The 23889-nt window shown below is 62.5% G+C and overlaps 2 protein-coding genes and 1 long non-coding RNA gene across 6 annotated transcripts in view; 1 reads left to right on the top strand and 2 right to left on the bottom strand.

The window, feature by feature from the left end:
• Positions 1 to 1814: 1814 nt before the first annotated feature.
• IL17C (interleukin 17C) lies at positions 1815 to 8508 on the bottom strand. 2 transcript variants are annotated; one of them, XM_067718827.1, is made up of 4 exons: positions 4370 to 8508; positions 3521 to 3896; positions 2910 to 3244; positions 1815 to 2476 (listed from the first exon to the last, which is right to left on the bottom strand). In XM_067718827.1, exons 2-4 carry the CDS (start codon positions 3521 to 3523, stop codon positions 2215 to 2217), a joined length of 600 nt encoding a protein of 199 aa, XP_067574928.1. In that variant the 5' UTR covers positions 3524 to 3896; positions 4370 to 8508; the 3' UTR covers positions 1815 to 2214. The 2 variants fall into 2 exon arrangements, with proteins under 2 accessions (XP_067574928.1, XP_067574926.1); XM_067718825.1 differs by having other exon boundaries at positions 2910 to 3896.
• A 125-nt stretch (positions 8509 to 8633) lies between these two features.
• Positions 8634 to 23889, bottom strand: part of ZC3H18 (zinc finger CCCH-type containing 18) — a 51016-nt gene continuing 35760 nt past the window's right edge. For all 3 annotated transcript variants that reach the window (XM_067718821.1, XM_067718823.1, XM_067718822.1), the window contains 10 exons: positions 17677 to 17868; positions 16824 to 16949; positions 14996 to 15097; positions 13710 to 13853; positions 13303 to 13362; positions 12293 to 12453; positions 11964 to 12163; positions 11454 to 11550; positions 10287 to 10383; positions 8634 to 9470 (listed from right to left, as the gene is read on the bottom strand). In XM_067718821.1, coding sequence (XP_067574922.1) covers positions 9257 to 9470; positions 10287 to 10383; positions 11454 to 11550; positions 11964 to 12163; positions 12293 to 12453; positions 13303 to 13362; positions 13710 to 13853; positions 14996 to 15097; positions 16824 to 16949; positions 17677 to 17868 — 1393 coding nt within the window. In that variant the 3' untranslated portion in view covers positions 8634 to 9256. The remainder of the gene's footprint in view (positions 9471 to 10286; positions 10384 to 11453; positions 11551 to 11963; positions 12164 to 12292; positions 12454 to 13302; positions 13363 to 13709; positions 13854 to 14995; positions 15098 to 16823; positions 16950 to 17676; positions 17869 to 23889) is intronic.
• LOC137214709 (uncharacterized) lies at positions 13848 to 18915 on the top strand. The gene is made up of 3 exons (XR_010939009.1): positions 13848 to 15858; positions 16214 to 16282; positions 18301 to 18915. It is a non-coding gene; the product is annotated as an uncharacterized lncRNA (long non-coding RNA).

Raw genomic sequence — 23889 nt, 5'->3', positions numbered from 1 at the left:
AGCCAGTCTGCTGACACGCGCTGTGGTGAAGGCAGGTGCGGGGTTTACTGTAGGCACCAGCAAGGAGTCCGGGCAGCTCGTGCTCCAAAGCCCCCAACTCCCTGGTGGCTTTCAGGGAAAGGCTTTTATAGACAGACGGAGGGAGGGAGGGAGCGTGGGGGAGTCATCAGCGGGTGAGTGAACCCAAAGTGGGTTTGGTTAACACGTACACACCACACACCATACATGCCCCCGCGCACACACCGCACACACACCACAGTAGCCATGGCGGGCCCAGGAGCCCCTGTGGCCCCGAAGCTTTGCCTGGCTTCAGCTCACACCCCAGCCTGGGAAGCCCCTTCCTTCCCCGGCACCCACTCCCCCGAAGTCTGGAAAAGCCCTTAAATCGCTCGCTTCCTGCTCTCACACTTTCAGAGCTGGGGGTCTCTAGGGACCTCTGGCCTGGAGGGCACACTGCCTGTCAGCCAACACTCTTCGTCTTCAGCATAAATCCAGTCGGCCCACCGTTCCTCCGCCCCCACTCCCAGACCACTCCCAGCACTGCCCTGTCCCGCCCGGTGCCCGGCTCGGAGCCCACAGGCTCCCATAGCCCAGGACGGACACTGTCTCCGGCCCCCGCCCGCACCTGCTGTGGCCCTTGTCACCCCGTCCACTGGGCTCCAGCCACACTGCCCCCCGGGCACAGGCAGGCCACCTTCTCAGCCTCTGCACAGGCCATCCCCTCTGCCTGGAGCACTGGGCCCCGGATGGCCACTCAGGTGGTGCCCAGGTGGCCACCACTGCAGCCCCTCTCCCTTCCCTTATCCCTTCACCACCAACCGGCCCAGGGCTTCGCTGATGGGGCCGTGGTGGTCGGTCACCCACGGGGCAGGTGGGGAGCTATCCATTTTGTTCACAGCTCTGATCCTGGTCCTGGGCACAGGGCAGAAACTCTGTAAGTGCTGATTGAAGACTCCTTCCAAGCTCAAGATAAAGGTTACCTCCTCCGGGGAGCCTTCTGAGACCCCTCCCCTCTTCCTGGGCCTTACACACAGTAGGTGTCAATCAGCAGGTGAAAGTGGCAGGGGGGTGCAGACAACTGCCCTGCAGCCCCACAGCCCTTAGAGCTGACGTGCGTCACAGGTGTGGGGACTGAGGCTCCAAAGCGGGCATCGTAGCTGATCGAGAACTGCTGAGGCCACGCACTCCTGGGCCCCTAAACTCATTGCCCCAAAACGTGCTCTGAGCCAGGACCTTCTGTCGTGATAGGTCAGGTGGTTCTCAGGTGGCTGGCTGGGTGCCTGAGCTGGGAGGTGCCCGTTAGCTTGGCTGCCCCTCGTCTGGCAGGTCACCCGTGGTGGACAGAAGCCCAAGGGGGTTTCCAGAGCTGCCTGGGCCTCTGCTGGGGTTGGGGGAGCATGACTCAGCCAGGCTACAGAGACATGTCCCCCTGAGCGGACCCCCGGGAAGTCACCCCAGGACACCTGTCCATGGGGTAGGGAGGTAGTCCCCAGGGGCCACACCCACGTCTGTGGGGAGAGGGCTGGGCTTTGGGAATGAGTCCCATCGCCAGACCCGGGAGCTACTGCATGGCCAGCGGGGCACACCTGGGCTCCACTCTGTTAAAACATAACCCCGCCCTGGGTGCACCTGGGTCCATGCATAGACCTTCCTAGAAGGACACACCACGATCTGGGCCAGTGGCTGCCCCTGGGGGACCAGCTGGGTGTTAACGACCAGGCAGCGTAGAGGGTGAGAGAGTGGCTTCACCCACTGCCCTCTGTGCCAGCCAGTGTTGTGCTCTGAGATACTGTTTAGCCGTGAGACAACGCGTATTCACGTGTAAAATAAATAGCTGTTTTAGAAACACAGGGGTGCTTGTTCCTCCCGGGGGGCTGGGGTGAGGGGAGCCCAGGAGGCCAGGAAGTGGAGGTGGCCATCAGCACACCTTTTCCCTTTTCTGTAGGTGTTTTAGCAAGTTCCAGAAGAGTGAGAATGTTCCTTCTAGCCCAGCTGTTTCTGTCAAAGGATAAACTGCCTCTCCAGCTGGGGGCTGCCCAGCACAGGGTCATCCCCCAGGCACCGGGGGCTGGGCCCTTCCCAGGCCAGGTCTCAAAGCAGAGGCCTGGAGCCTCGGTACCCGCCCAGGGCCCCAGGGGGGCACATAAATACCCGATAAATACACATAAATAGGAGGGGCGTCCCTGGAGGCCAGTCCAGGAGCCGAGCCAGTGATCACCGGGCCGACCTGGGCAGGACACAGGTGCAGCCCACGGGCACTCGGATGAACTCGGTGTGGAAGGTGAAGGCCCCGGGCGTGGGCACCCCCGCCGCATCCCGGGAGCAGGGCCGACGGCGCAGCACCAGGAGGCTCTGGACCAGCGGCACCGAGTTGAGCGCAGCCGTCTCGCGGCCCGTCTTGGCGCTGATGCAGCCCCGGCACAGGCACTCGGCGAAGGCCAGCTTCTGGGGGTAGCGGCTCTCGTCCGTGTCCACGCTGAGGGACAGGCGGGGTGTAAGCGAGCCCGGGCGGGCGCCCCCTTCCCTGCCCGCGGCTGCCCCATGCTCTCAGGGCGGCTCCGGGCCGCAGGGTGGGAGGTATGGGGCGCTGGGAGGGCTTGGCACGCAGCTGGTGCCCAGGAAGTGAGACTGTGCGTGTGCCCCATGGCCCTCCCAGAGCCCAGAAGTCCCCCGCTCTCCCTGCCAGTCCCAGCCCCACCCCTGCAAGAACTCAAATGGGGGCCCCCCAAATTTTCCCGGGGGACCCTGGTGTCTGAGGTCTGGGCTGAGGTCTGAGACACTGGGCGAGGACCAGCTCGCGGGGGAGCCTTGACCTCCCAGTGGTGGAGCGGGCCGGCCGGAGGTCAGCATGTGAGAGCGCTGAGGCTCGGGGGGCCCAGGGGCCCGTGCCCAGAGAGGCCTGCTCTCACCGGTATCTCCAGGGCGAGATGGAGCGCTGGTGGACGTCAGCTTCCAGCACCTCCTCGGGCTGCAGCACGGGGCACTGGTTCCCGGCCGGCGATCCCGCGTGCCGGCCCCTGCGGCCCGCCGCCTCCAAGCTGGACACCAGCGCCACCGGCAACGCCTGCTCCCACTTGGCCGCTCGAGCCAGCAGGTGGGGAGGGGTGTGGCCCAGGGGCAGCTCCGCCGCCGAGTAGCAGCGCGGGGTCCCGGCTGTGTGGGTGCGGGCCCCTGGCCGGAGTGGGGGGCTGTGGAGAGCCAGGCTGGTGGGCGGCCAGAGCAGGAGCAGGAGGACACGGAGCGGCTGGTGGACCAGGCGGTGGGGGGTCAGCGGCGCCCCGGGGAGGGGCCCCGCCCTGCCCGCCGCGGGCTCTGCTCCCTGTGGAAAGCGGGCAGGGGGACGTAGCCTCCCTCTACAGGTCGGGAAACGGAGGCCCGGGGGGGTCTGGGCTCCTGGCTCCCTTTTGCCCCCAGATTTGGGCGGCTTCCTGGACCCTGCCGCCACGTCCTCAGCCTGGGTGTCGGGCGGCAGGCCGGGCGGCACCGTCCAGGCTGGAGGGCGGGGAGAGGAGCGGCTCACCATCGCAGCGGGGGCTGGGTTCCGGGCTCCGCGGCGGCGCACCTGGCGGTCGCGGCGTACCCGTGGCTGCCCTGGCTGCAGCCGGCTTGCGGCGCCCTTTATACCCCGGGCCACGCCTGGGGAAAATCCGGCACCCTCCCTCCTCGGGAAGGGCCTGGCCTTGCTTCCTCCTCCCCTCCCTGCAACTGTCCCCTCCCCTCCAGGACAGGGTGGACCCAGTCGCCCTCCTCTCCCCCATCTCCAGGGACCCTACCCCAGGCCAAGCACTTGCCGATGGGGCTCAGAACGGTCTTTCCCGTGTGACAGGAACTCTCGAACCTTCTCCAAGTGCCAAGTCCTAACCCCTTGTACGTTTTTGCTGTCTGGACCTGGTGACCTGAGGCGAGAGCGTGCTCACTTTGCGCCACTGCCCAGTCCTCCCCCAGGGCTGATTCTCCCGTCCCCTCCTCCTGCCACGTGGGGAGGTTCCAGAAGGGACCGGGCGGCTGGGGGCCAGCGAGCCCCTTCAGGATTCTCTGCTGGGCTTCTGTGGTTTCAGTCAACAAAAGTGCAAGTCTGAGGTGGAGGGGGTGGCAATGCCCTGGGACCTTTAAAGGGCAGGGTGCCCTAAGCAGCTTTCTAAGGAGGCCACCGGAGCCCACCTGCACCAACTTCGTGCTGCTGGTGAGGGTGCTGGGGTGCCTTCATTACCCTACAAGGGAGACGGTTTGGGGCCAGATCCTGCCAAGTTTTGAACGCTGAGGTTTGGATGCCATGCTGGCGAGGGCCTCTCGAATCAGGATAAAATGTCCCGCTGAGGAGGGCCTGGGCGTGCAGGATGGAGTCAACCTGCCTTCCGGGTTTCCTCACCTGCCGGCAGGAGCCAGAATGTCCGCCACCAAGGGGCCCGTCTGACACTGGAGGCGCAGACTCGGTGGACAGGAGGACCCCTGAGAGGGGCATGGAGAAGGCAGTGGGACGCCGGGGCCCTCGCGGCCTCGGTCTGGAGGAAATGTTCCCACAGCGGGCATCGTGTCACGGCTGTTCTGCCAGCTTCTTTCTGACCGATGGATGGACAGACACATTGAGGCCCCAGGGCTGCTCCTGCCTACCACACCCCTGCCCGTGGCCATCCACCCTCTGCTTGCACACCTCCTGCGGCAGGGAGCTCACCACCTGTATTCATCTCCTGGGGCGGCCATAACAAAGTGCCCCCAAATGGCGGGCTTAAAACAACAGACGTTTATTCTCTCACAGTCTGGAAGCCAGAAGCCCCAAGTCAAAGTGTCAGCAGGGCTGGTTCCTTCTGGGGTCTCTGAGAGGGAATCCTTGCTGCCCCTCCCAGCCTCTGGCGGCTCCTGGCAATCCTTGGGGCCCCGGGCTGTAGGCGCACCAGTGCAGCCTCGGCCTCACTCCCCCATGGCCTCTCCCCACGTGCGTCTCTTGTCTCTGCACCTTCTACAGACGTTCACCTACCCAGGGTGACCTCATCAAGGCCCGACCTTAAGCACAGCTGCAGACCCTTCTCCCAGATAAAGGCACATTCTTCCCAGGCACTGGGGCTAGGCCCTCAACATAGTTTTGGGGGACACAATTGAGCCCCTTCCACCTTCCACCAGGACAGATGCTCAGGTCCAGAGAAAGACCCTTCTTAGGCTGAGGTGAGGCCCGCCTTATTGCAGGGCACCCAGGGCCTCAGAAATCCCAGTCCCTCCTGCCTCGGCCCCAAAGGTAGTGTGATCCCCTCCAGGGCAGGGACACCGTGCAGTGGACCTGCCCTGTCCCCAGGCGTGGAGCTGCCCTCGCAGAGTGAGGGGAGGGGGCACCCATGCCTGGCACTGGCCCCTGGGGGGGGAAATCCAAGGGGAAGTGTCCTTGCCTTCGTGGGGCTGGGGTCCCCCGCAAAGGATCTTCAGAAGTGAAAGCCTCAGGGGTCCCGACGCCAAGGGGCTGAGCTTCAGCATTTTCTATGTCTTTGGGTGGGCAAGGCGGGGACAAACCCCGGGGCCGGGCCTCGCGCCTCCTTCCTCACTACAAGCTCGAGCTGTTTTGTGTGCATTGGTGGCCCGCCCGGCGTCAGAGTCCCCGGCACCCACGGAAGGACAGGGCGGAGCCCAGCAGTGCCTCATTCCTGCGGGCGGCTGAGGCAAGCACACCGGTACAGGGTTAGGCAATACTGGAAAGGCAGCTGCAGGAGGAAGGCTGGAGGGCGTCCTGGAGGAGGCGCCCTGGATGGCTCCGCTCCTCAAAGCACAACCACCACATCTCTGCCCCCAGACCACACCCATTCGACCAAGTTCCCAAGTTCCCCTGTCTGGAGAGATGCAGAAAGGGGACGGAGGGGCACAGAGAGGGGGTGGTGGTGGATGGAGGTAGGGGAGGAGGGATGGATGGAGACAGGCACAGAGATCTAGGGAGACTCGGACAAATGCAGAGACCACAGATGGAAGGCGGGGCAGAGAGAAAAGGACAGAGCCAGGGCAGGAAGGCAGAAACACAGGAACCACAGGGACACTCACCAGGGCCAGTCCCTCAGTGCCTCTGGGGTGGCCCTGCCTGTGGCTCGGAGCCCGAGCAGCCCAAGCGGGCCTGGGCTGGGGACGTGGCCTGCAGGAGGGGTTTGCTCCAGGCCCTGCCAGCTCCAGGCTCGAAGTTCTCCCCCGTCCTAGAGGGAAGCCCAGTGGCAGGCCGCAGTCCCGTCTGAAGTGGGGGTGGCAATACCCTCTCCCCCTTCCCTCCTGTGGCGTGGCCTTTTCGACCATGGGGCCCCAGGCAGTCCTGCCCACAGTCAACCTAGGACACAGCCCAGTTTTCTCGTGCTCCCCAAACTTTGCACTGTCGGGAACGACCCCTTCGCCTCACGCTTGTCCACGGCCCCTCAAGGGTGGCTGCCCGAGGCAGGGGTCCCTGCCCGCTGACCCAGGGCCTGAGCCCCCTCCCGCCCAGCTCCTCCTCCCGGTGGGGGCTGATGGGCCCGCAGGGGCTGAGGCGCTGGCTGAGCCGTCACGGGGGGAGCTGGACGGTTGGCAGAGAGCGAGAGGAGGGTGGAGGCCCAGGCCTTGAGGGAACCGGGGGCACAGGGCTGGCGCTGCAGGGAGGGGGCTGGCAGCGGCTGTAAGTCACCAGCAGGCGTACGAAACCCACAGGAACTTGATTTTCACTGAACTGAGCTGCCCACTAGTTCAATGTACTCAGTCATGACGCTGGAGACGACACTTCACATTTGAGTTAGGAAAGTTACAAACTGAAAAAATGAAATCTTTTTTTTTCACCCGTTCAAGAGCGAGAGGAGGAGAGACGGGCACTCTAGAAGCTGGAGGGTGCCTTGGCCTGGGGAGGGCGGCCCGAGGGGTGTGGCTCCCCTTCCCTCAAGACGAGGAGGGTTAGTATGAGAAAACTCAGAAGGGCCGAGGCTGGGCTTTCTGCCTCTGCTTTACACTCGGGGAAAGCACACCAGAGTTTCCCCCGAGGAGGCCAGCTCCAGGCAGCACTGGCGCAGCAGACAGGGGAAGGCATGAGGGGCCGGGGCAGGCCTGGCCTGAGCTGGGAGAGGAAGGGTGAGGTGCAGCTGGGTCACAGTTCAGGAACAGGGAGCAGTGCGTGCAAAGGCCCGGGGTGGGAAGGAGGAATGCAAACAGGCAGGGGAGGGGCTCTGTCGGGGTCTGCAGCTGTGGAGGAGGAAGGCTGGAGGGAGGGGCAGGGATCAGTAGGCAGAAAAGAAGCTTGAGGAACTGGGAATCACTCCCACCTTTGCATATTAACCGCCTGGCAGGGCCTCAGCCCTCACGTCCCCTGGGGGGCAAAGATGCTGAGAACCCATTATAGCACAGAGCCTCCCTTTTCCCACACGCCTGGCCTGGACTGTTCTTTCCACTAGACCTGGGGGAGAGCTGGCTCGGGGTGTGACTCTCACCCCTCCCAGGACACACCCCTGCCGCCAGATGGCAAAGGGCAAGCTGCTAGTTTAAACCCAGCTCTGGTCCAGGGAACCCAGGGCTGTAGATGCAGCCCAGGCGTGGGAAGCCAGGTCAGCCCAGCCCTTTGGCACAGGAGCTGGCTGGTCAGCCGGGCCAGGGGGGCAGCGTGCTGACACCTGCGTGGGGGACTCGCTCACCTGCGGGCTCCTGGCTGCAGAGGCCATCACTGCTCGGCTGGCTCGTGGGGCCCAGCGGCTGGGGTGCAGAATGCAGGGACAGGCTGCCACCCAAGGTGCCGTGGATTCTGGCTCTGTGTCCTTGAAGGCCGCCCTTCAGAGAATGGGAGTTCCCTCTGCACCCGGCTTTGACCCGAGGGCAAATCAGATAAGTCTTGAGAAATTGCCCAGACACAGTATTGAGGCGGGTGATGCAAGCAGCAGCCCGTGTGCTGTGCTGTGGGGCGGGCGTGGACTGCACTGCTAACAGGGCACGCAGGAGGCCCCGCGGCCTGGCACTGGCTCCTGGCCGGCTCTCCTGTCCCACAGGTCAGTGGCTATGCAGCCTTGGGACAGAGCAGCCGGTAACTGAGGTAACTGAACGTAGCCTCCTGACAGCCCACAACAGGGCTCTGGGAGGCATGTCGCCTGCAAGGACTCACAGAACTTGGTTTAAAGTAAGTCACCCGAGAGCAGAGGTGCCGATGGGGGGACTGGGCGGGGGCACTCCCAGGCCCCAGCACCACTCTGCAAGTTCAATCCACAAGAAAGGGCCCCCCCCTCCAGTGGTCTTGGTCCTGCCGGGAGGAGGGCAGGGGCTCAGGAGGGCACTGCGGGCGGTGACTCTCAGACTTGACGACAGCCTCTCCCAGCCTGCAGTGAGTGAGACGGCACCGTGGTCCTGGCCGGGGTGTCTCATGCTCAGATACCTGCATGTCCGAGTGGGGTCCAACTGTGCGTTGAGGCACTGAGTGGAGAACTGGCTTTCGGGCCGGGGTCACCTCTCTGGCTCAGGGCCCGCTGCTGGGGAAGGTGGGCTCTCGCTCAGGCGGAGATCTCGGTGTTCAGGAAGCCCTGCCAGGCCAGCCCCCGCGAGGAAACCAAGGTGAGCGCTCCACGGGGTGGGGCCTCCTTCAGCCAGCAGCCCAGTGGGCATTGCCAAGCGGAGGGCCGAGGCGGGGGCCCAGGCACAGGCAAACATCACCACCAGGGCAAGACAGCTGTTTATCAAAATATTTTATTTTAGGAGACCCCTCAAAAAAAGACCCTCCACATCTGACAGATGCCCAACAATACCCTCGGCCTTTTTTTTTTGGTCTTTTCTGTATTTTTTTTTTCCTTTTTAAATCAACTAAAACAATTTGATGCTTAAAATAAAAGACAGGAGTATTTCCCAATCAGACTTTAGTCAAGAATATATATATACTTTTTGATCCTGGGGACGCAGGGGCGGGGAGGACACTCGGCAGACTTGGTGTTCCTGGCGACAGTAGGAGGGCGGGTGCCGAGGGCGCGACCGACGGGTGGTGAGGACGCCTGACTGACGAGCAGAGGGAGGACTCATCATTTACATAAAATCGAGTCGGTCCTCACCGCGCTGCCGCCCGCCCAGCCGGCTCGCCGGACTTCTGCTCTGGGAAGGGGCTGCTTCAGTCTGGGATTCAGCGTCATCTTCGTTACGTGTGTGGCTTCTTTTCCAGCTGAGAAACTTTTTTTTTTTTTTTTTTTTAATTTTTAAAAAGAATCACAGCCAAAATAAGACATTAACTGCAAAATCCAAAATGGCTGCGCTTACCCTATTTATAAAAACAAGTGAGTCTCTGCCTCGGGGAGCAGAGCCCGGGCTACACCTTCCCGGGGATTTTGGCCCGCTTGCGGGCAATGGCGTCCTCCACGGCCTTCAGCTGCTTCAGCAGCTCCTCCCGCCGGGACAGCGTGCTGGCCTTCCCTGACTTGGTGCCCGTGGACGCGCCGGCGGCAGCACTGGTATCCGAGGCTTTGCCGGGCACACTGGTGACCTTGCTGGAGCTCTTGGACTGGGGGGACAACGGGCGCTTCCTGTGGGGGTGGGGAGGCAGTCAGAGGGGTGGAGGGCCTCTCTATGAGCCTCCTGCCAGGGGCCTGGACCCCAGGAGCTGTACCTACCAGGTGGAAGGCGCCCCTCCCCACTGGACGAGGCCCCCCACGATGGGTAAGCGTGTGGGGCCCAGCCTGGCCTCCTGCCCCCAGCCCGGATTCTGGCCACAGTCGAGGTGGCCTCCCCACGCCGCTCCCACGCCCCCAGTCGTGGAGCAGAGACTGCGCGGGTGAAGGGGCACAGCATCAGGGCTTGCCTGGAGCCATGCTATCCCGCCCTCCTACTCTGGTCCTCGTACGCACCCTGCTCTGTGCTGACGTGAAACCCCACACTGCTGACCCCGGCCTCAAGCCGCGCTGTGGGCCGAGGGCCGGGGGCTGTGCCCACCCTCCCCGCGGCCCCTCCCACCTGGCCCTCGACCCAAAGCCAGGGGTGCAGGTGTGCAGAGACTCAGCCCACTTCCTGGGAAAAGGGGATCCGTGCCCCTACTTCCTGTGCCTGACGTGGGAGGGAGGGGAAGGGGTACCACCATCTGGGTCCTGGTCCCCTGGCCGGGGCCGCGCGCTCAGGGCCGCTCCTCACTCTAGGACCCACTGGTGGGGCAGAGTTCAGACACGGGCCGGACCGCCCTCTTGCCTCTGGATCTGAGCCACGTGCCACATCCCTGCTGCCTCTGAGCCTGCCCCTGGCTAGTGATGCTGGCCTCCATCTGGGGAGGGAAACTGCGCCAGCCCCCTGTGTGGCGAAGGAGCCGGCGCGCTGTGCCCAGGGCACGGGGGCCGGGGGGAGACACCCACCTGTCTGTCGGGGCCGCAGGGGCCTTGGAATTCTGGCCCCTCTGCCGCTCTGGCTTCGGGGAGCTGAGTCTCCCACCTGACTTCCGGTCCCGAGAACCTGGGTGACAGAGGACAGGTAAGACAAGGGTCCCAGTTCCACACGGGGCCAGCTGCGCAGGGGCTGGTGTGCTCAGACAGGGATGGGGTGGCCCCTCTGGCCCCTGGTGACCCCATGCCACAAAGCTCAGTTCGGCTTCCTCATTTTCACAGAAAGACGTAAGGAGCAGAGCCAGTGAGAAAAGGAAAAGGGGGGGATGGATTACACTGGATAATGAAGCCCCAGAAAAACACGGAAGCCGAGGTCTAATTTCGGTTCTGGTTTCCCGAGCCAGCATCAAAACAGGCCACCGAGCTCTGAGCGTCCAACTCCAAGCAGACAAAAGCCTCCTTCCGTGCCTTGAAGAAACTCACGGTGAGGGGCTTCAAATGGGGAACAAAAAGGCACGGCAGCTTAAAAACTACAAGCAAAACCAGGAACGGGAAGGAGTGCTTCCTGTCGTGCGAGTGCGGGGCCCTGAGCGAGGGCAGGTGGAGGGGATCCCGCCCCGCAGAGGCGTGCAGGCGGCCCCGGGGGGTGTGCTTCAGGGGCCGGGCGGTGTCCACCTCCTGCTCCTGGTGGGGTTCACGGGACCTCTCCATTTTAAGGGGGAAAGACGGCTTGGAAACACTCAGGCTTTTGCTTTACTAGTTAGAGCCAGTCAGGAAGAGGCTCTGCCTGGGCCAGCGGTTCTCTAGGTGCGGCCCGAGCACCGCCGGGGCAGCAGTCAGGTGCGCCCCGCGACATCGAGATGCTGCCCGCCCTCCGCATGCTCACGGCCTCACAAGCCCGGGTGGGGTTTTCCAGAGGCCGAGTGATTTGTGTGACCAGAAGAGATGGGATCCCAGCCATAAGAGGGTTGTAAAAAACCAAAGACCAATGCCACTCCTACTAACGTCTGTTTTGGAAGATACAGTTTTTTTCTATGAAAAATCTTACCCATGTTACATTTAAAGGTAAGTATTATATATAGTTTTAACTTCCAAAACTATCAATGTCGATAGACACGACCCACTCAATCAGAAGTCCCTGAGGCCCTCGAGACTTTTCAAGGGTGAATGGGGCGCCGGCTCCAGACGCGGGAGGCTCACCTCGGTCCGGGGAGAGGTTGGCCCGCTTGGCTGGAGGTGGGCTCTGCCTGTCCTTGTCCGAGGGCTCGTAGCGCTTCCTGCCCCCTTTATCAGCAGCCTGGAACGACGGGGTGTTTGTGAGGAGGACCAGGGCCTGAGCGAACACAGGCCCTGCAGCAGGCGGCCACCTGCTCTCCGCCGCTGCAGGCACTCCTCTGGGGCTCCTGCGCCACGTGGCCCCAAGGGGGGCAGGGCCCACGGTCTCGAGGCCTCCACGCCAGGGGTGGGACTCAGGCCTTCCGGTCTCTCAGGGCATCGCGGATGTCAACTTAGAGGCCAAGTCTGCTTTGCTCCCTGCCCCAGGTCCCAGGGCTGCCGTGTGGGAACCGGCCCGTCTCCCATCTACCCTGTGCCCACAGGCACTGCCCACAGGGCTGGCCACGAGGGCAGGACGAAACGGGTGACGTGGAGAGCCGCCTGCTGGCCCGGCCCTGGGCCTCAGAGCCCCAGCAGCACCGCCCACGGCCTCACCTTGTTCAGCAGAGTCAACTTGATCTCCTTGTGGGCGATGAACGTGGCCGGTGGGGGCTGGCCGGGCGGCGCCTGCTGGGGGGTCGTGGGCTGCTGGGAGGACCTGCCGCCCGCGGGGGTTCTCGAGGGTTTGGGCGGCTGCGTGGACGGATCCCGCTTCCGCTTATCTGCTTTCACACCGTCTTCTTTCTTAGACTTTCCTGCCCGTGAGAAACGCCCATCAGAGCCTCTGTTCCGCTGAGGCGGCCGCCCGCGTGCCGTCTGGGGGAGGCGTCATCACTGGCAGCGTGGGGCCGCTGCACGCCCCCTCCCCTGCACACAGGCTCTACCTTTCTCCTTCTTGGTCTGGGCTGGGGTGGGGGACCGCGAGCTAGCCGAGGACACGGGGCTTGCCAGGTCCGCATACATGTCGTCCGAGTCCACGCTGTGCGCTGAGCTGCTGCTCGACGTGGCGCTGGACACGGAGGAGACGCTGCTCACGCTCAGGGACCTGCACGCACAAGCACGTCTGCACCGCGGCCCCAGCCCGAGACCCGATTCCTGTTCCCAGGGAAGGGGAACCCACCCAGCCCGAGATGTGGGGGGCTCTGGGCACTCTATAGGTGCCGCCCAGGGAGGGGACGCCCACGTGGCTGTGGCCAGGCCCTCGTGCTCACAGGCGACTGTGCTGTTAGCTGGGCAGGGACACACGGCTGACTGTGACCAAGAGCTGGACACCCACCCTGGCGGCGGGGCACAACAGAGGGCGGACATGGGCCACAGCGCGAGCAGACGCTGTGCCAGACAACCCAACGGGCCGCTCAGGAGGCGCCGAACGTGGCCGATCTCCTGGGCCCTCACAGCCCAGGCTCCACAGGGACTCCCGCCCTCTGAGAAAAGCGGCGGCACTGCGTCCTAAGGTGTGTGGAGGCTGCAACACGGAAGGGAAGAGCCCAGCCTTTTGGAAAGGTTTGCTCTTTAACACACCCCAGACCCACTCTGCCAGCTCTGGGCAAATGTATATACACCACCTGCTGCCTGCAAATGAAGGAGGAAAGCGGCTTCAAGGACCCTAAGGACTGACCCGATGCCGCCTGCTCTCTGAACAACTAGACGGCAGCATTCTCTTCTGCTCGCTCTTTCCTCAGATCTTTTCAATCGGCCGCCCCCAGCTGCCTCAGCCCGTTACCCCCTCCTCGCCGGAGCGGCTCGGGAACAGCTCCTCGGACCCACGGTGCCGCCACCCGAGGGAGGAGGGTGCTCACACCTAACGTGGCCTCTCCCGGGGTTCCCTGGACCCTGACTGGGGGGACAGAGGCAGATGCCGATGGGACCGGGGCCAGAGAGACGTGATAATGACCTGGATCTGGAACTAGAACCGCTGTAGCTGCTGCCGCTGCCGCTGCCGCTGACAGTCCGCCTACAACACAACCAAGAGCCCGGCTGCTCACGTTTCTGTGGCCTTGACACGCGGGTGCTCCTCCAAGCCGGGGCTCGCTGGCCTGAGACCAACGCGCCCCCAGTGACTCGCCACCGACCGGGCAGTGGGCGGGGCTCTGATTCGCTCAAAGTGAGCCAACCACAGCCCTGGCCAGCTCCGCTCACGCTGTGCATCCCGCACGGGGGAGCTTGGCACCGAGGGAGCACCCGGGCCCCTCGCAGCCATCGAGCTGCTGGGGACACCGAGGCTCGGCGACGTGCCGCGGTCCTTGGCCTCCGCTGCCTGCGAGCACCCCTCCGCCAGCCCTGGAAGGCCGGGGCACTCACCTCCTGGGCGGGCTCCTGGCCTGCCGCTCCCTCCTCCTGGCTTCCCGAAGGTCTCCGGGCTTGGTGGGCTCGGGGGCAGGAGCGGTGGCTTTGGGGGCCTGCGGTGGGGCTGGAGGTGGGGCTGGCTTCTTCGGCAGCTTCTCTCTGTGACGTGGGACAGAGGGAGGGTCAGACCCGGCTGGGCAGGCGGAGGCGGCCCTGCCGGCCGACCTCGGGGCGCGTGCAGTGCATGCGCACACTCCCCTGTGAGGAGCTGTTTCCCGCGGACCCCCACCCCACACTGAGCATCCCATGGCCTCCCCCTCCAAGAAAGGACAGGGAGGAAGACGGGGCCGGCTGAAGAGTCCCGGAGCGGTGCCGAGAGCTGGGCTGTGCTCCCTCAGTAATTGGGGACCCCAGGGGAGTCGGGAAAATGGCCCCCAAGCTGTTCTTCACCGTTGCGTGGGGAAGATACCCTGCCAGTTTGTTAAGCGCCCTGAACACGCACAGGGCAGATGGGCCACAGAGCAGACCCTGCCAGCAACGCTGACGCCAGCAGGAAGCAGAGTCTGCGTTAGAGGAAGCTGCTCAGCACAGCAGCAGGGCTGAATCCAAGCCCGTGCCGACCAGGAGGCAGACCCGCACTTACCCCGCCCGACGCCATCTGCGTGAAGCCTGGGGACCCGAAGCGCCTGCACTGTGCTCGAGGTCCCCCCACAACAGTACAGTTCAGGTGGGTGCGGTGCCTGGGGCCTAAGTCATATGCCAACACCATTCCCTTTCTAACAGCGAGCTGCCCAGGACTCCCTAAGCCTGAGGCCCGGGAGCCGACCCCGTTCAGGAGGAAAACCTGCCATGGGGGCTGGGGCCAGACGCGCGTGGGGACGGCCAACATCAGGACGGGCCTCGCGCCTGGCAGAGCCGCAGGAGCGGAGCGTACTCTCACCCGGCGGACCATGCACCCCAACCCTGCACGCCAGGTATTGTGAGGTTGGTGTGCTAAGTCCTAGATGCTTCTACCCCTCCCGTCGCCACATCTGTTGAGAAGGATCGATGTGACCAGTCCCAGGAGCAGCAGACAAGGGGAGGACGGCAGGGCTGAGGCTGCCACGGACACAGCCAGGGCCGAGCACAGCAGGTCCCCAGGGCGAGGGGCCCTCACGTGCCGCACTGGCTCCTGACAAGTGACGCTCCAGCGCCAGAGTGAGCACGCTGGAGCACGGATGTCCTGGCCCACAGCCAGGAAGCGCGAGGCCAGGCCTACGCCCTGCGCCCCTGCCCACTTCCCGGGGCGCCGCAGCACTCACCCTGCTTTTGCGGGAGGCGGAGCCGGCTCCCCCTTGGTTCTGACAGGTCTGTGCGGCGAGGGCGTCGGGGACGGGGACGGGGACGAGGAGAAGGACCGGGACCTATAGGGAGTGAACCGAGGTGAGAGGAGGCGCTCCGCCCGGCCGCACCCCCGCAGGGGCTACCGCTCAGCCTCGGACAGGTCTCGGTCATCTCCTCAGATGCATGTCACGGGGAAAAGAGGTGCCAAGGGGCAGGCAGCACCCCATCAGCCATCACCTGGGAGCCGGCGGGGAGGCCCTGGGACAGTCGGCGGGGCTCGCAAACACAACCTGAGGGGAAGGTTAAGTAGCGAAGAAAGCGCCCCCGACTTTGTGAGAACGGCTCAGCCGTATACAGACCACACACAGGGCCTTCTTCCGTCTGTCTCCGTGTCACCCAGTGCTCACAGAGGGGAGACTCAGGTAAGCCCCCCACACCCTGGATTTCCAGAACCCCCAAATTTATCAGCTTGGTTCCAGGCTTCTTCCCCACAGCTCAACAGCCTTATTTTTCACGTGAAACCACAGAAGGCTTCTCCTGCCACTGATGATCGGTATCTTCGCTGTCTCCCTCTCAGCCTCCTACAGGCAGCCTTCCCCTGGACACCCAGGCACTGCTTACACTCCTGGCAGGACGGCCGTGAGGCCCAGTGCCCACAGCTGGCCCTCTGGATACCCTTAACAAAAGGCTGGCTTTCCTTTCTCACAGCTGTCACTCAGCACAAGATGACATTCAGCAAAGGCAGGCCCAGCTGTCATCTAAGTCCACGAACACAAGAACGTGGCCTTCAGACGCGACAGCTTCAATTGTGCTGCTCCCACCCGCTCTACGCTGTCCTAGGGTGAGACAGCCTGCCAGGAAGGGGCGCCACTGGGGGCCACAGACCCCGCAGGAGGACCCATCAGTTTACCCAAGAACACTTTGTGACGTGCTCCCCAGGGAAGCGGGGGGCACGTGTGTCTGTGTGGGTCTGTGCGTGGTGGGCATGTGAGCGCGTAGGGGTGGGTCCACGCCCTGCTGCGGCCCCTGGGAGAGCTGCGCCTGTCTGCGACCGCGGAGACAGAGCCACACAGGCGGCCCCCTCCACTCGCAGCCTCCCTCTGGTCCCAGACCTGTCCTGGGTGCGGCCCCACCTGCGCGTCTCAGGCTGGCAGGAGGCAGAGAGGGCGGGGGAGTGACTCTGGGTCCGTGTGCAGGTGGCACCGGGGGTGGAGGCGCACACGGCAGCCTGCACTTGTTGAAAAGGCTGAAGAGGCAAAAACGGGGTCAGTGTTTCCTATTCCTCATGCGAACCAGTGACTCCTCCCACCCAGGCGATGACCAGAAATTCTCTAACGTTCCAAGCAGTTTGCCTATTTTCAGTGGGGAAATACTCCCGACCTTTCTGGAATAGGGCAGTAGCACCTTCTGTGAAGATGGAAACATTCTGTATCTGAGCCCCCCAAACAGGGGTTGCGCACACTCCAAAATTCCAGTGTGCTGGAATGTGACCCACCACGTGTGGCCAGTGCAGGTCCACAGGAGGTCACCCGAGCTGGCGCTGACCCCGTGGCTGCCTCGTTTGTGCTATGAGCACAGCCCCCAATCAGGCCAACATCGGTGTGGGCTGTGAGGCCTGACGTGCACCCGTGTTGGTTCCTCAGCCCCTCGCTGTGTGTTCTTCAGAATTCACCAGACACCTAACCTAGCGAGACTCCTCCTCAAGCAATGAGGACCTGGAGGCCCCCGTCAAAGCAGAAAGCTGCCGTCACGCAGGAACCCGGATGAGCCGGCATTGTCCACACCTGCTGGGCCCCAGGGACGCACCTGGAGCGGCTGCCTGAGAACGAGCTGTGTCTGGAAGAGCGGCTGGAGTAGGAGCTGTAGGACGAGGACCGGGACCGGGACCGGGAGGAGCCGGAGCCAGAGTAGGAGGACGACCGCGATGACGACCTGCAGCCCAGGGGAGAAGAGAAGGCGGGGTCTCCTTCCGCCCGCCCCGGCTCGCACACACATGCCCGCCCTCTGGCTGCCTCGCGGACAGACGCTGCTCTCCAGTCCCCTGGCTCGTGGGAATGGTGCTTAGAAAGTAAGACCTGGGTGCTGGGTGTGCTCACTGTCACCGGTGACACAGCTCCCAGGCCCTCGGGGGACAGAGCCAGGAGACGTGTGCCCGTGTGTGTAGGTGAGTGTGTCTGACCCGGGCGGACACACGCGTGTGCATCTGTGTGTCCACCAGTGCAGGCAGTGGAAACCCTGAGTCCACAGACACGCCCAGGCCCCGCCCACCCCCGCAGGCCCCTCCTGGCCCTCTTAAGGGAGAGCCCCCGCTCTCACCGCCCGCAGCGTCCTCACTTGTTTGTGCAGACCTACTACACACACAGATCTCACAGCTGCTGACCCAAACTCAGAGGCGACAGGTGGACCGACTAGACACTGGGGCCAGGCTGCTCTTCTGGTCTTCCGCCCAGCAGCGTCTCTCCCCACGCTGCCCCCTGCCCAGGTCTGTGCTCCACTCTGGGCGGCCTGCACCCGGCTGACACGGCTCCGGGGGGTATGAGAAGCCCCACCAGGGTGAAGTGTCAGTCCTGTCAGCCAGCGAGGCTCTGGAACCCAGCCACGCCACAGCCCCGCGGAGCACAGACGCCGCTCGGTCCCGCTGGCCTCCCTGCCTCCTTACCTGGAGGAATTAGACGCAGAGGCCGACGAGGCTGACGTTTTTCGACGTCGTCGTGCCCGGCTAGGGGAGACCGATACCCCAAGTTTCTTCTTGGGAGACTTGGACCGGCGCCAGGGGTCCTTCCACTCGTCGGCTCTCTTCACCTGGGGCCCGGCAGAGGCCGTCTCCTTCTTTGGTGGCTCAGCCTGACGGCTGAAATCACAGAGGGGTTAGCAGGTCTAGGGCCACCTCCCGGCAGACAGCAATGCCGTTTGGTGAAAGAAACTGAGTCAGAGGAGAGACTGTGACCTAACGGCTCACTCCAGGAACGCCGGACACACAGGGCAGCAGGTGCTCTGTCTATGGGAGACCTCACCTGGAACCAGACACGCGGGGCTCTCTCCACGAGCGGTGCCTTCCAGGGCCGCAGGGTAGCTGGCCATCCGGCGCCATCCTCCCCCAGAACCCCCGCCTTCCCCGCTGCATGGGCTCCGGGAGCACAGGGAGGAAGGGGCCTGGCACGTTCTCTCTAGAGCTGGTGCACAGTGGCCGCACACCAGCACTTAGGAAGCTCAAGGGATTGAGGAACTCCTTGTCTGCAAACGAGTTAAACCCAAGCCTTACACATTTCCTTTGTCCTCTTAGGTTTAATTCACTGAAAGAACATCGTTTCCCAGCGAGAGGGACGAGAGCAGGACAGGTCAACGCTGTGACGAAGAGCATCAGGACTGAGGGCCAGCGGGCTGGTGACAGCAGGACCTGCTGGGCCCCGTGAGCAAGCCACCGGCACGCGGACTCCCCACGTGCTCACCACCAGCCGGGAACGCAACAAGGCCAAACCGCGCAGGGGAGTGGGAGCAGGGGCCCGGCAGCAGCTCAGCACTGGAGACAAGGCTCAGCTCCAAGCCAGGGTGCCCTGCACCCCACACCAAAGCACCCCTGCTCTACGGGGAGCCAGAGCACAGGGTCCCAGAACAGTTCAGTATGAAGGTATCTGCTGGCCCTGTGATGTTCACTAATTAAAAAGTCACACAGAAAGTAAAAACAGAGAAATAAAAACCCCAGGATCTCGCTCTCTGGGGTCAGCCACCATTTAGCACCTCTGAATTTCCTCTCTGCCTCTATTTCATTCCCCGCGATGAACCCTGGAAGCACAGCTGAGACCACCTGGGGACTGCTCCACCCGGAGCTGGCCTCCCTGGTGGTGCAGGAGTTCACCGTCAGGTGCTACGTAATTTAGACATTTCTCTACGGTTAGCTGTTTCTGTGTTTAAAAAACACAAAGAACAAGAAAATCACCCTTTATATAAATCTTTATGGGCATCATGTTTCTCCAAGGGCAAACTCCTAAGATGGGGAATCAGTGGGCCAAAGGAGGAGAGCGTTTAACAGGTTCTTGGGAAACTGTCACGTTCCCTGCAAGTGAAGCAGCTTGCACTCAGCACGGCGGGGGTGCCTGCTTTCCCTCCCTCTCATCAATTCTGGGCTCCCGTGTAACCGGTGGGGGGCGCCACAGCGCAGCCGACGCAAAAGTAAACCTGAGCCCTGGCTGCTCCGCGCACAGAAACGGGCTCCCATCTGTGCAGCGGCACCTGGCGGCGGGGAGGCCACCTGAGCTCTGGTTGTGTCTCGTTCTTGGCCAGTTTCCTGGGATCGCTTTTGCGTCCTGTATTTCTCCCAGGCCATTGGCTTTCACTTGCGCCGGTGGTGCTAACGCTTGTTACAAGTGTAACAGCTTCTTCCAGGCTCACAGAGCTTTCTCCATTCTAAGCCACACTCGCTTCTACCTGCTCTAGACCTGCTGTCTATTTTAACCCCCTGGTGCACGTTCCTGCCCACTATCCCGCAGGCCAGTGGACCCACTTCCGTTCCAGAATGGCTTGTGGGCGATGCCGTCTCTGGGGCATATAAATTCTTACTCCGAGGGGCTGTGCTCCCCCATTACTCTGTCCTCTCCTATTCTAGAATCTTGTCTGCACACAGGGCCACAGCGCTGTCACACTGCTAGACTCTCAATTTTCAGACGGTTCTGGGCGTGCCCTGTCCGTTGACCTAAAGAACAGGGCAGCGGTGCCTGTCAGCCCTGCCCCCACCCTGCGGGGCTCTGGGTTAGAGCGCTGTCAGACTTAAGAGCTGTGCCTTGCCTTCGACCCCCACCCCCTATGGGCGCCGACAAAACACCGCAGTCCTGTTCAAAAGTGCTCCTGCCTCGGGGCCAGGTTTGCACGATTAGGCACATTTTGTGTCACCAGCAGCTACTCACACCACCTCACAACATACAGCCGCCAACACCTGTTGGTGTTTTCAGCACTTTTCAATCAATCCACCAGCGAGCAGGCTCTACGCCTACTATTTGCTAAGAGCCCCACCCCAGGAACAACACCCAACATTTAAAATCGCCCCAAGGACACACGAAACTGAGGCATAAGATCCCTACAGTCTCAGCCGCAAATGCTGAGCGCCACTGCCCCATCAGCTCCTCAGGGAGTCCTCCTGGAAGTGTCCAGGAGGGGAGTGAAACCCGCCTGATGACTGGCCTGGCCCGGGCCATCCCAAGCAGCTTTCACCCTTACACTTCCTGTGTTGTTCTCATTCTAAAAATGCAACAGAAAGCGGAACACCTTGATCACTAGGTTTTTCGTAAGTCATCAGAATGGCCCAGCTCTGTCAACCTGTGGCTCTTCTAACACAGGGAGAAACAGACAGAAGCCAACGGTGTGATTCACGATGCAGCCAGGTCAGTTCGGAGTGTCAACAGAGTTCATGAACAATCCTGTTTTGGGAAACTGTTCCCATACTACTGGGGAAGGGCGGGGAAGAGGCAGAGCAGGCCAGCTCCCAACTCAGGCACCGGGGGAGCCGTGACAGAGGATGGGGCCTAGGTCGGTAGCCATGACACGCAGCCTGTCCCTCTGCTTTCTGACAACACCCCAGAGGAGAGCCGAAAGAGACCTGGAAAGCCTGGCAGCCAGACAAGCAACTATACTGGACTGCAGTAAAGAGCAGGCGTGCCAGGCTCTCCCCACGGGCCAGCCACCGAAGGCCGGCGCACGGGCCGCTCCACGACGGGAAGCTGGGGATGCACGGGAGGAAACCCGAGGGAGCGGGGACAGCTGGGAGGGGGACGACTGCCAGCCACGCTGGCATCGAAAACTGACAGATCTGGAATTTGCATTCTGAACAGAGAGGGGGAAACACCCTCCAGGGATCTCCGAGCAGCCCACCCCACCATGGCCACACAACAATCTTATCTTCCAGGCACCTGACCCTTTGTTCAAGGCCACAAGAGAGGGACTCTGAGGAGAAAGGGCCCCCGAGGCCCCGTGCGATGCCAGGGCGGAGGTGAGAGGCACAGCAGGCCACAGCGAGGGTGTCTGCAGACTCCAGCCTGAGCAGCAAGCCCAGTTTGGGGTCAAAGATAAGAAAAGATAAAAAGGAGGAAGGTTCTCTTCTAAGATGGAAGGGTGAAAGAGCGGGAGAGGCACAGGGAGAGGGAACGGGCAGCACCCAGGTGGCTTCTTCCCGACTGGACTCGCTCACGCCTCCCGAGGGCCTTCTCTCAGCCCTTCCCCTCGAAGCTGCTGGCCTCCCAAGCGCTGGACGATGTCGCCCCGGGGCCCGGTGGACGTGGAGCCGGCTCCCAGGGCCCCAGCCAGGACGGCCATCAGCCTGCATGACCTGCCTGGCTGTCAGCAGCCCTCCTCCAGCCTCCGCCAGGCTGGCGGCACCCAGGGTCCCGCACGCAGATGAAAAGGGGACGGAAGAGGCCCCGTTACTCACGCTCCTGCCCCCTCACTCCTACTCAGTTTCCCCAGGGGGCCTGGGAAGGTGAGGGCAGTGCCCAGTGAGTGGCACCTGGGACCACAGGCCTCTTGCTTTAATCCTCAGATTCTGAAAACATACTTCAACTCCAACGCGAGGCTGGACTTCAATTTGTGGGCGGGGTCGTGAGAACTTTGTTTCCAAGGTGAGGCCCCATCATTCCCAAGCCCACTCCCAAGCTGCCTTCCGTTCCGTGCCGACCCCAGGCCCCATGGCGTTCCCACTGTGAAGTGCAGCCACGGCCTGACTGCTTCCATATCCACCTGCAACCCGCACGTCTGTAGTTAGGTCAGAACACGTGAGAGACCATGAGTCTTTCCACCTTCTCAGTCGGGCAGTCTCTGTAATTCAGTGCGTTAGGCACGAAGTTAAAACACAGGTACACCTTTCCTCGAAAACACCCCGGGCACGGTGACTTTCTCAGAGCAGGTCAGCAGGTAAGCCGTGACCAGGATAGATTGGGATGAGATGAGAACGATAAAGAAAGGTTTCCTGAGCTCTCAGGGAGCGTCTTTCTTGCTAACAGAAAGGTCAGTGCCGGGGACCTAATCCTTAAGCACGAGGCCCGAGACAGAGTGGAGTGGGAGGTGCCGGGGGACAGCGTGGCAGGGGTCCAGAGCGAGCGTCTGACACCCCTGAGTTAGCAAAGGCAGGCGACACCACCACGGGGGTCTACACAGATCACAGCTCGTGGTGTTCAAATTCCTGAAAGCCACGAATTGCACACATGAGACAGACGGCCCTGAAGGCGGAGCCAGCGTGGCAGGAGCTGAAGCCGGAGCGGGAACAGCGGCATCCAGGGGAACGGAGGGAAGAGCGTCCAAAGCAGAGCGAACCTGACATGCACTTTTGTGCAAAGACAACAGAGTCCCACGGACCGGTCAGAGCAGACCGCAGCGACCATAACCCTTGTCTCCAGAGCAGCGGAAGGCCAGGCGGCCTCGGCCCACGGGCCAGCGTGAGCCGAACGGAGACGCACGGGCAGGGGTCCAGCCGCTGCTTGGTCAACCGCACAGTAACCTCCCCGCCCCCAGGGCCTTCGAGAACAGTGGCTCCTGGCCTGCCCCCAGATCCCCAGGCGGGCACGCTTGAGCAGGGCACCTCCCTGCTTTTGAAGTGACAGCCTGCCGGGCTCCAGCGAGTGTGAGGAAGCGGGGACAGCGCTCCCTCACGAGGACTACTGGTGTCCCGGGAAATGAGAAGCGGGCCGTTTCAACCAAGAGGCACCAAACCTCACACTACACCCAAACGTTCAGCAGACAGCTTTAGAGCTAACAGGCAGTCTGGGCAATCCCCGCAGGAAGGTCCTGGTTACCGTTTCTGTCTGGAATGAAACCCCTCTGCCTGTGCCGAGAACATCCTAACCACCGCCGGCGCCCCACCCGGCAGAGCACAGCCCCTGGCCTGGCTGGAAAGATCAGGAGGGACTTCCCCACCACAGAGCTGGCTGAAAGGTTCTGCTCTAGTCTAGAAACAGCCCAGCCACAGAGTGCGCAAAACGTCTCCAAAGGCCTAATTACGAAGGCAAACCTGGACGAAAGGAGTAGCGCCATCTCCAAACAGCGGCACGGCGTCCGGCCCGGGGGTCTGGAGAAGAGCCAAAAGGAAGAAGGCAGCTCACCAACCACGTGTCTCAGGGCGACAGCTCGGGCAGGTGAGGGGCAGGGGTCGGAGGTGGTGTAAGAAGGGAGCCCTGGGTCCTGCCGGCGCCGGGCGGAGGCAGTGCCCACCCTGCTGTGCGCCCGCCTCCCTCCCTCTCCCGGCCCCAAGGCGGGTTTAGGGAGCTTGTGCTGTTGCAGATGAAACGGAAGACCCATCACCACGCTCAGTCTGTCATCATCTTCCCCCACGTACATCCGCAGGACCCACAAGTGAGATCCCGGCACAGACTATGCCCCACTGTCCAGAGCCCCTCACACAGAGGCTGGAGACAAGAGCTTCCCGAGTGGTCTTTCTGGATGAAGCTTTGTCAGTCTCTTGTCTCAGGTGAGAAAAGTTCTTTCTATTCAGCTGTTGATGAAAAATTCCCGGGGGGCTTCCCTGGGGAAGGTGGTTGAGAATCCACCTGCCAATGCAGGGGACACGGGTTCGAGCCCTGGTCCGGGAAGATCCCACATGCTGCAGAGCAACTAAGCCCGTGCGCCGCAACTACTGAGCCTGCACTCTAGAGCCTGTGAGCCACAACTACTGACCCCACGTGCCACAACTACCGAAGCCCACGCTCCTAGAGCCCGTGCTCCACAATGAGAGAAGCCACCGCAACGAGAAGCCCGCACACCGCAACGAAGAGCAGCCCCCGCTCGCCGCAACTAGAGAAAGCCCATGCGCAGCAACGAAAACCCAACACAGCCAAAAATAAATAAATAAAATAAATAAATTTATTAAAAAAAGAAAAATTCCCAACCTGTCGAA

Source organism: Pseudorca crassidens, chromosome 20, assembly GCF_039906515.1.
Source record: "Pseudorca crassidens isolate mPseCra1 chromosome 20, mPseCra1.hap1, whole genome shotgun sequence".
Taxonomy (NCBI): Eukaryota; Metazoa; Chordata; class Mammalia; order Artiodactyla; family Delphinidae; genus Pseudorca; species Pseudorca crassidens.
The sequence above is the reverse complement of the archived record's forward strand: the minus strand, read 5'-3'. Positions and strand labels throughout refer to the sequence as shown.

Coding starts and splice junctions, on each gene's coding strand:
- IL17C (XM_067718825.1), bottom strand. CDS start 3,523: ATGGTGAGCCGCTCCTCTCCCCGCCCTCCAGCCTGGACGGTGCCGCCC. Junction 2,477..2,909: donor ATCTCGCCCTGGAGATACCG/GTGAGAGCAGGC, acceptor CCTGTCCCTCAG/CGTGGACACGGACGAGAGCC.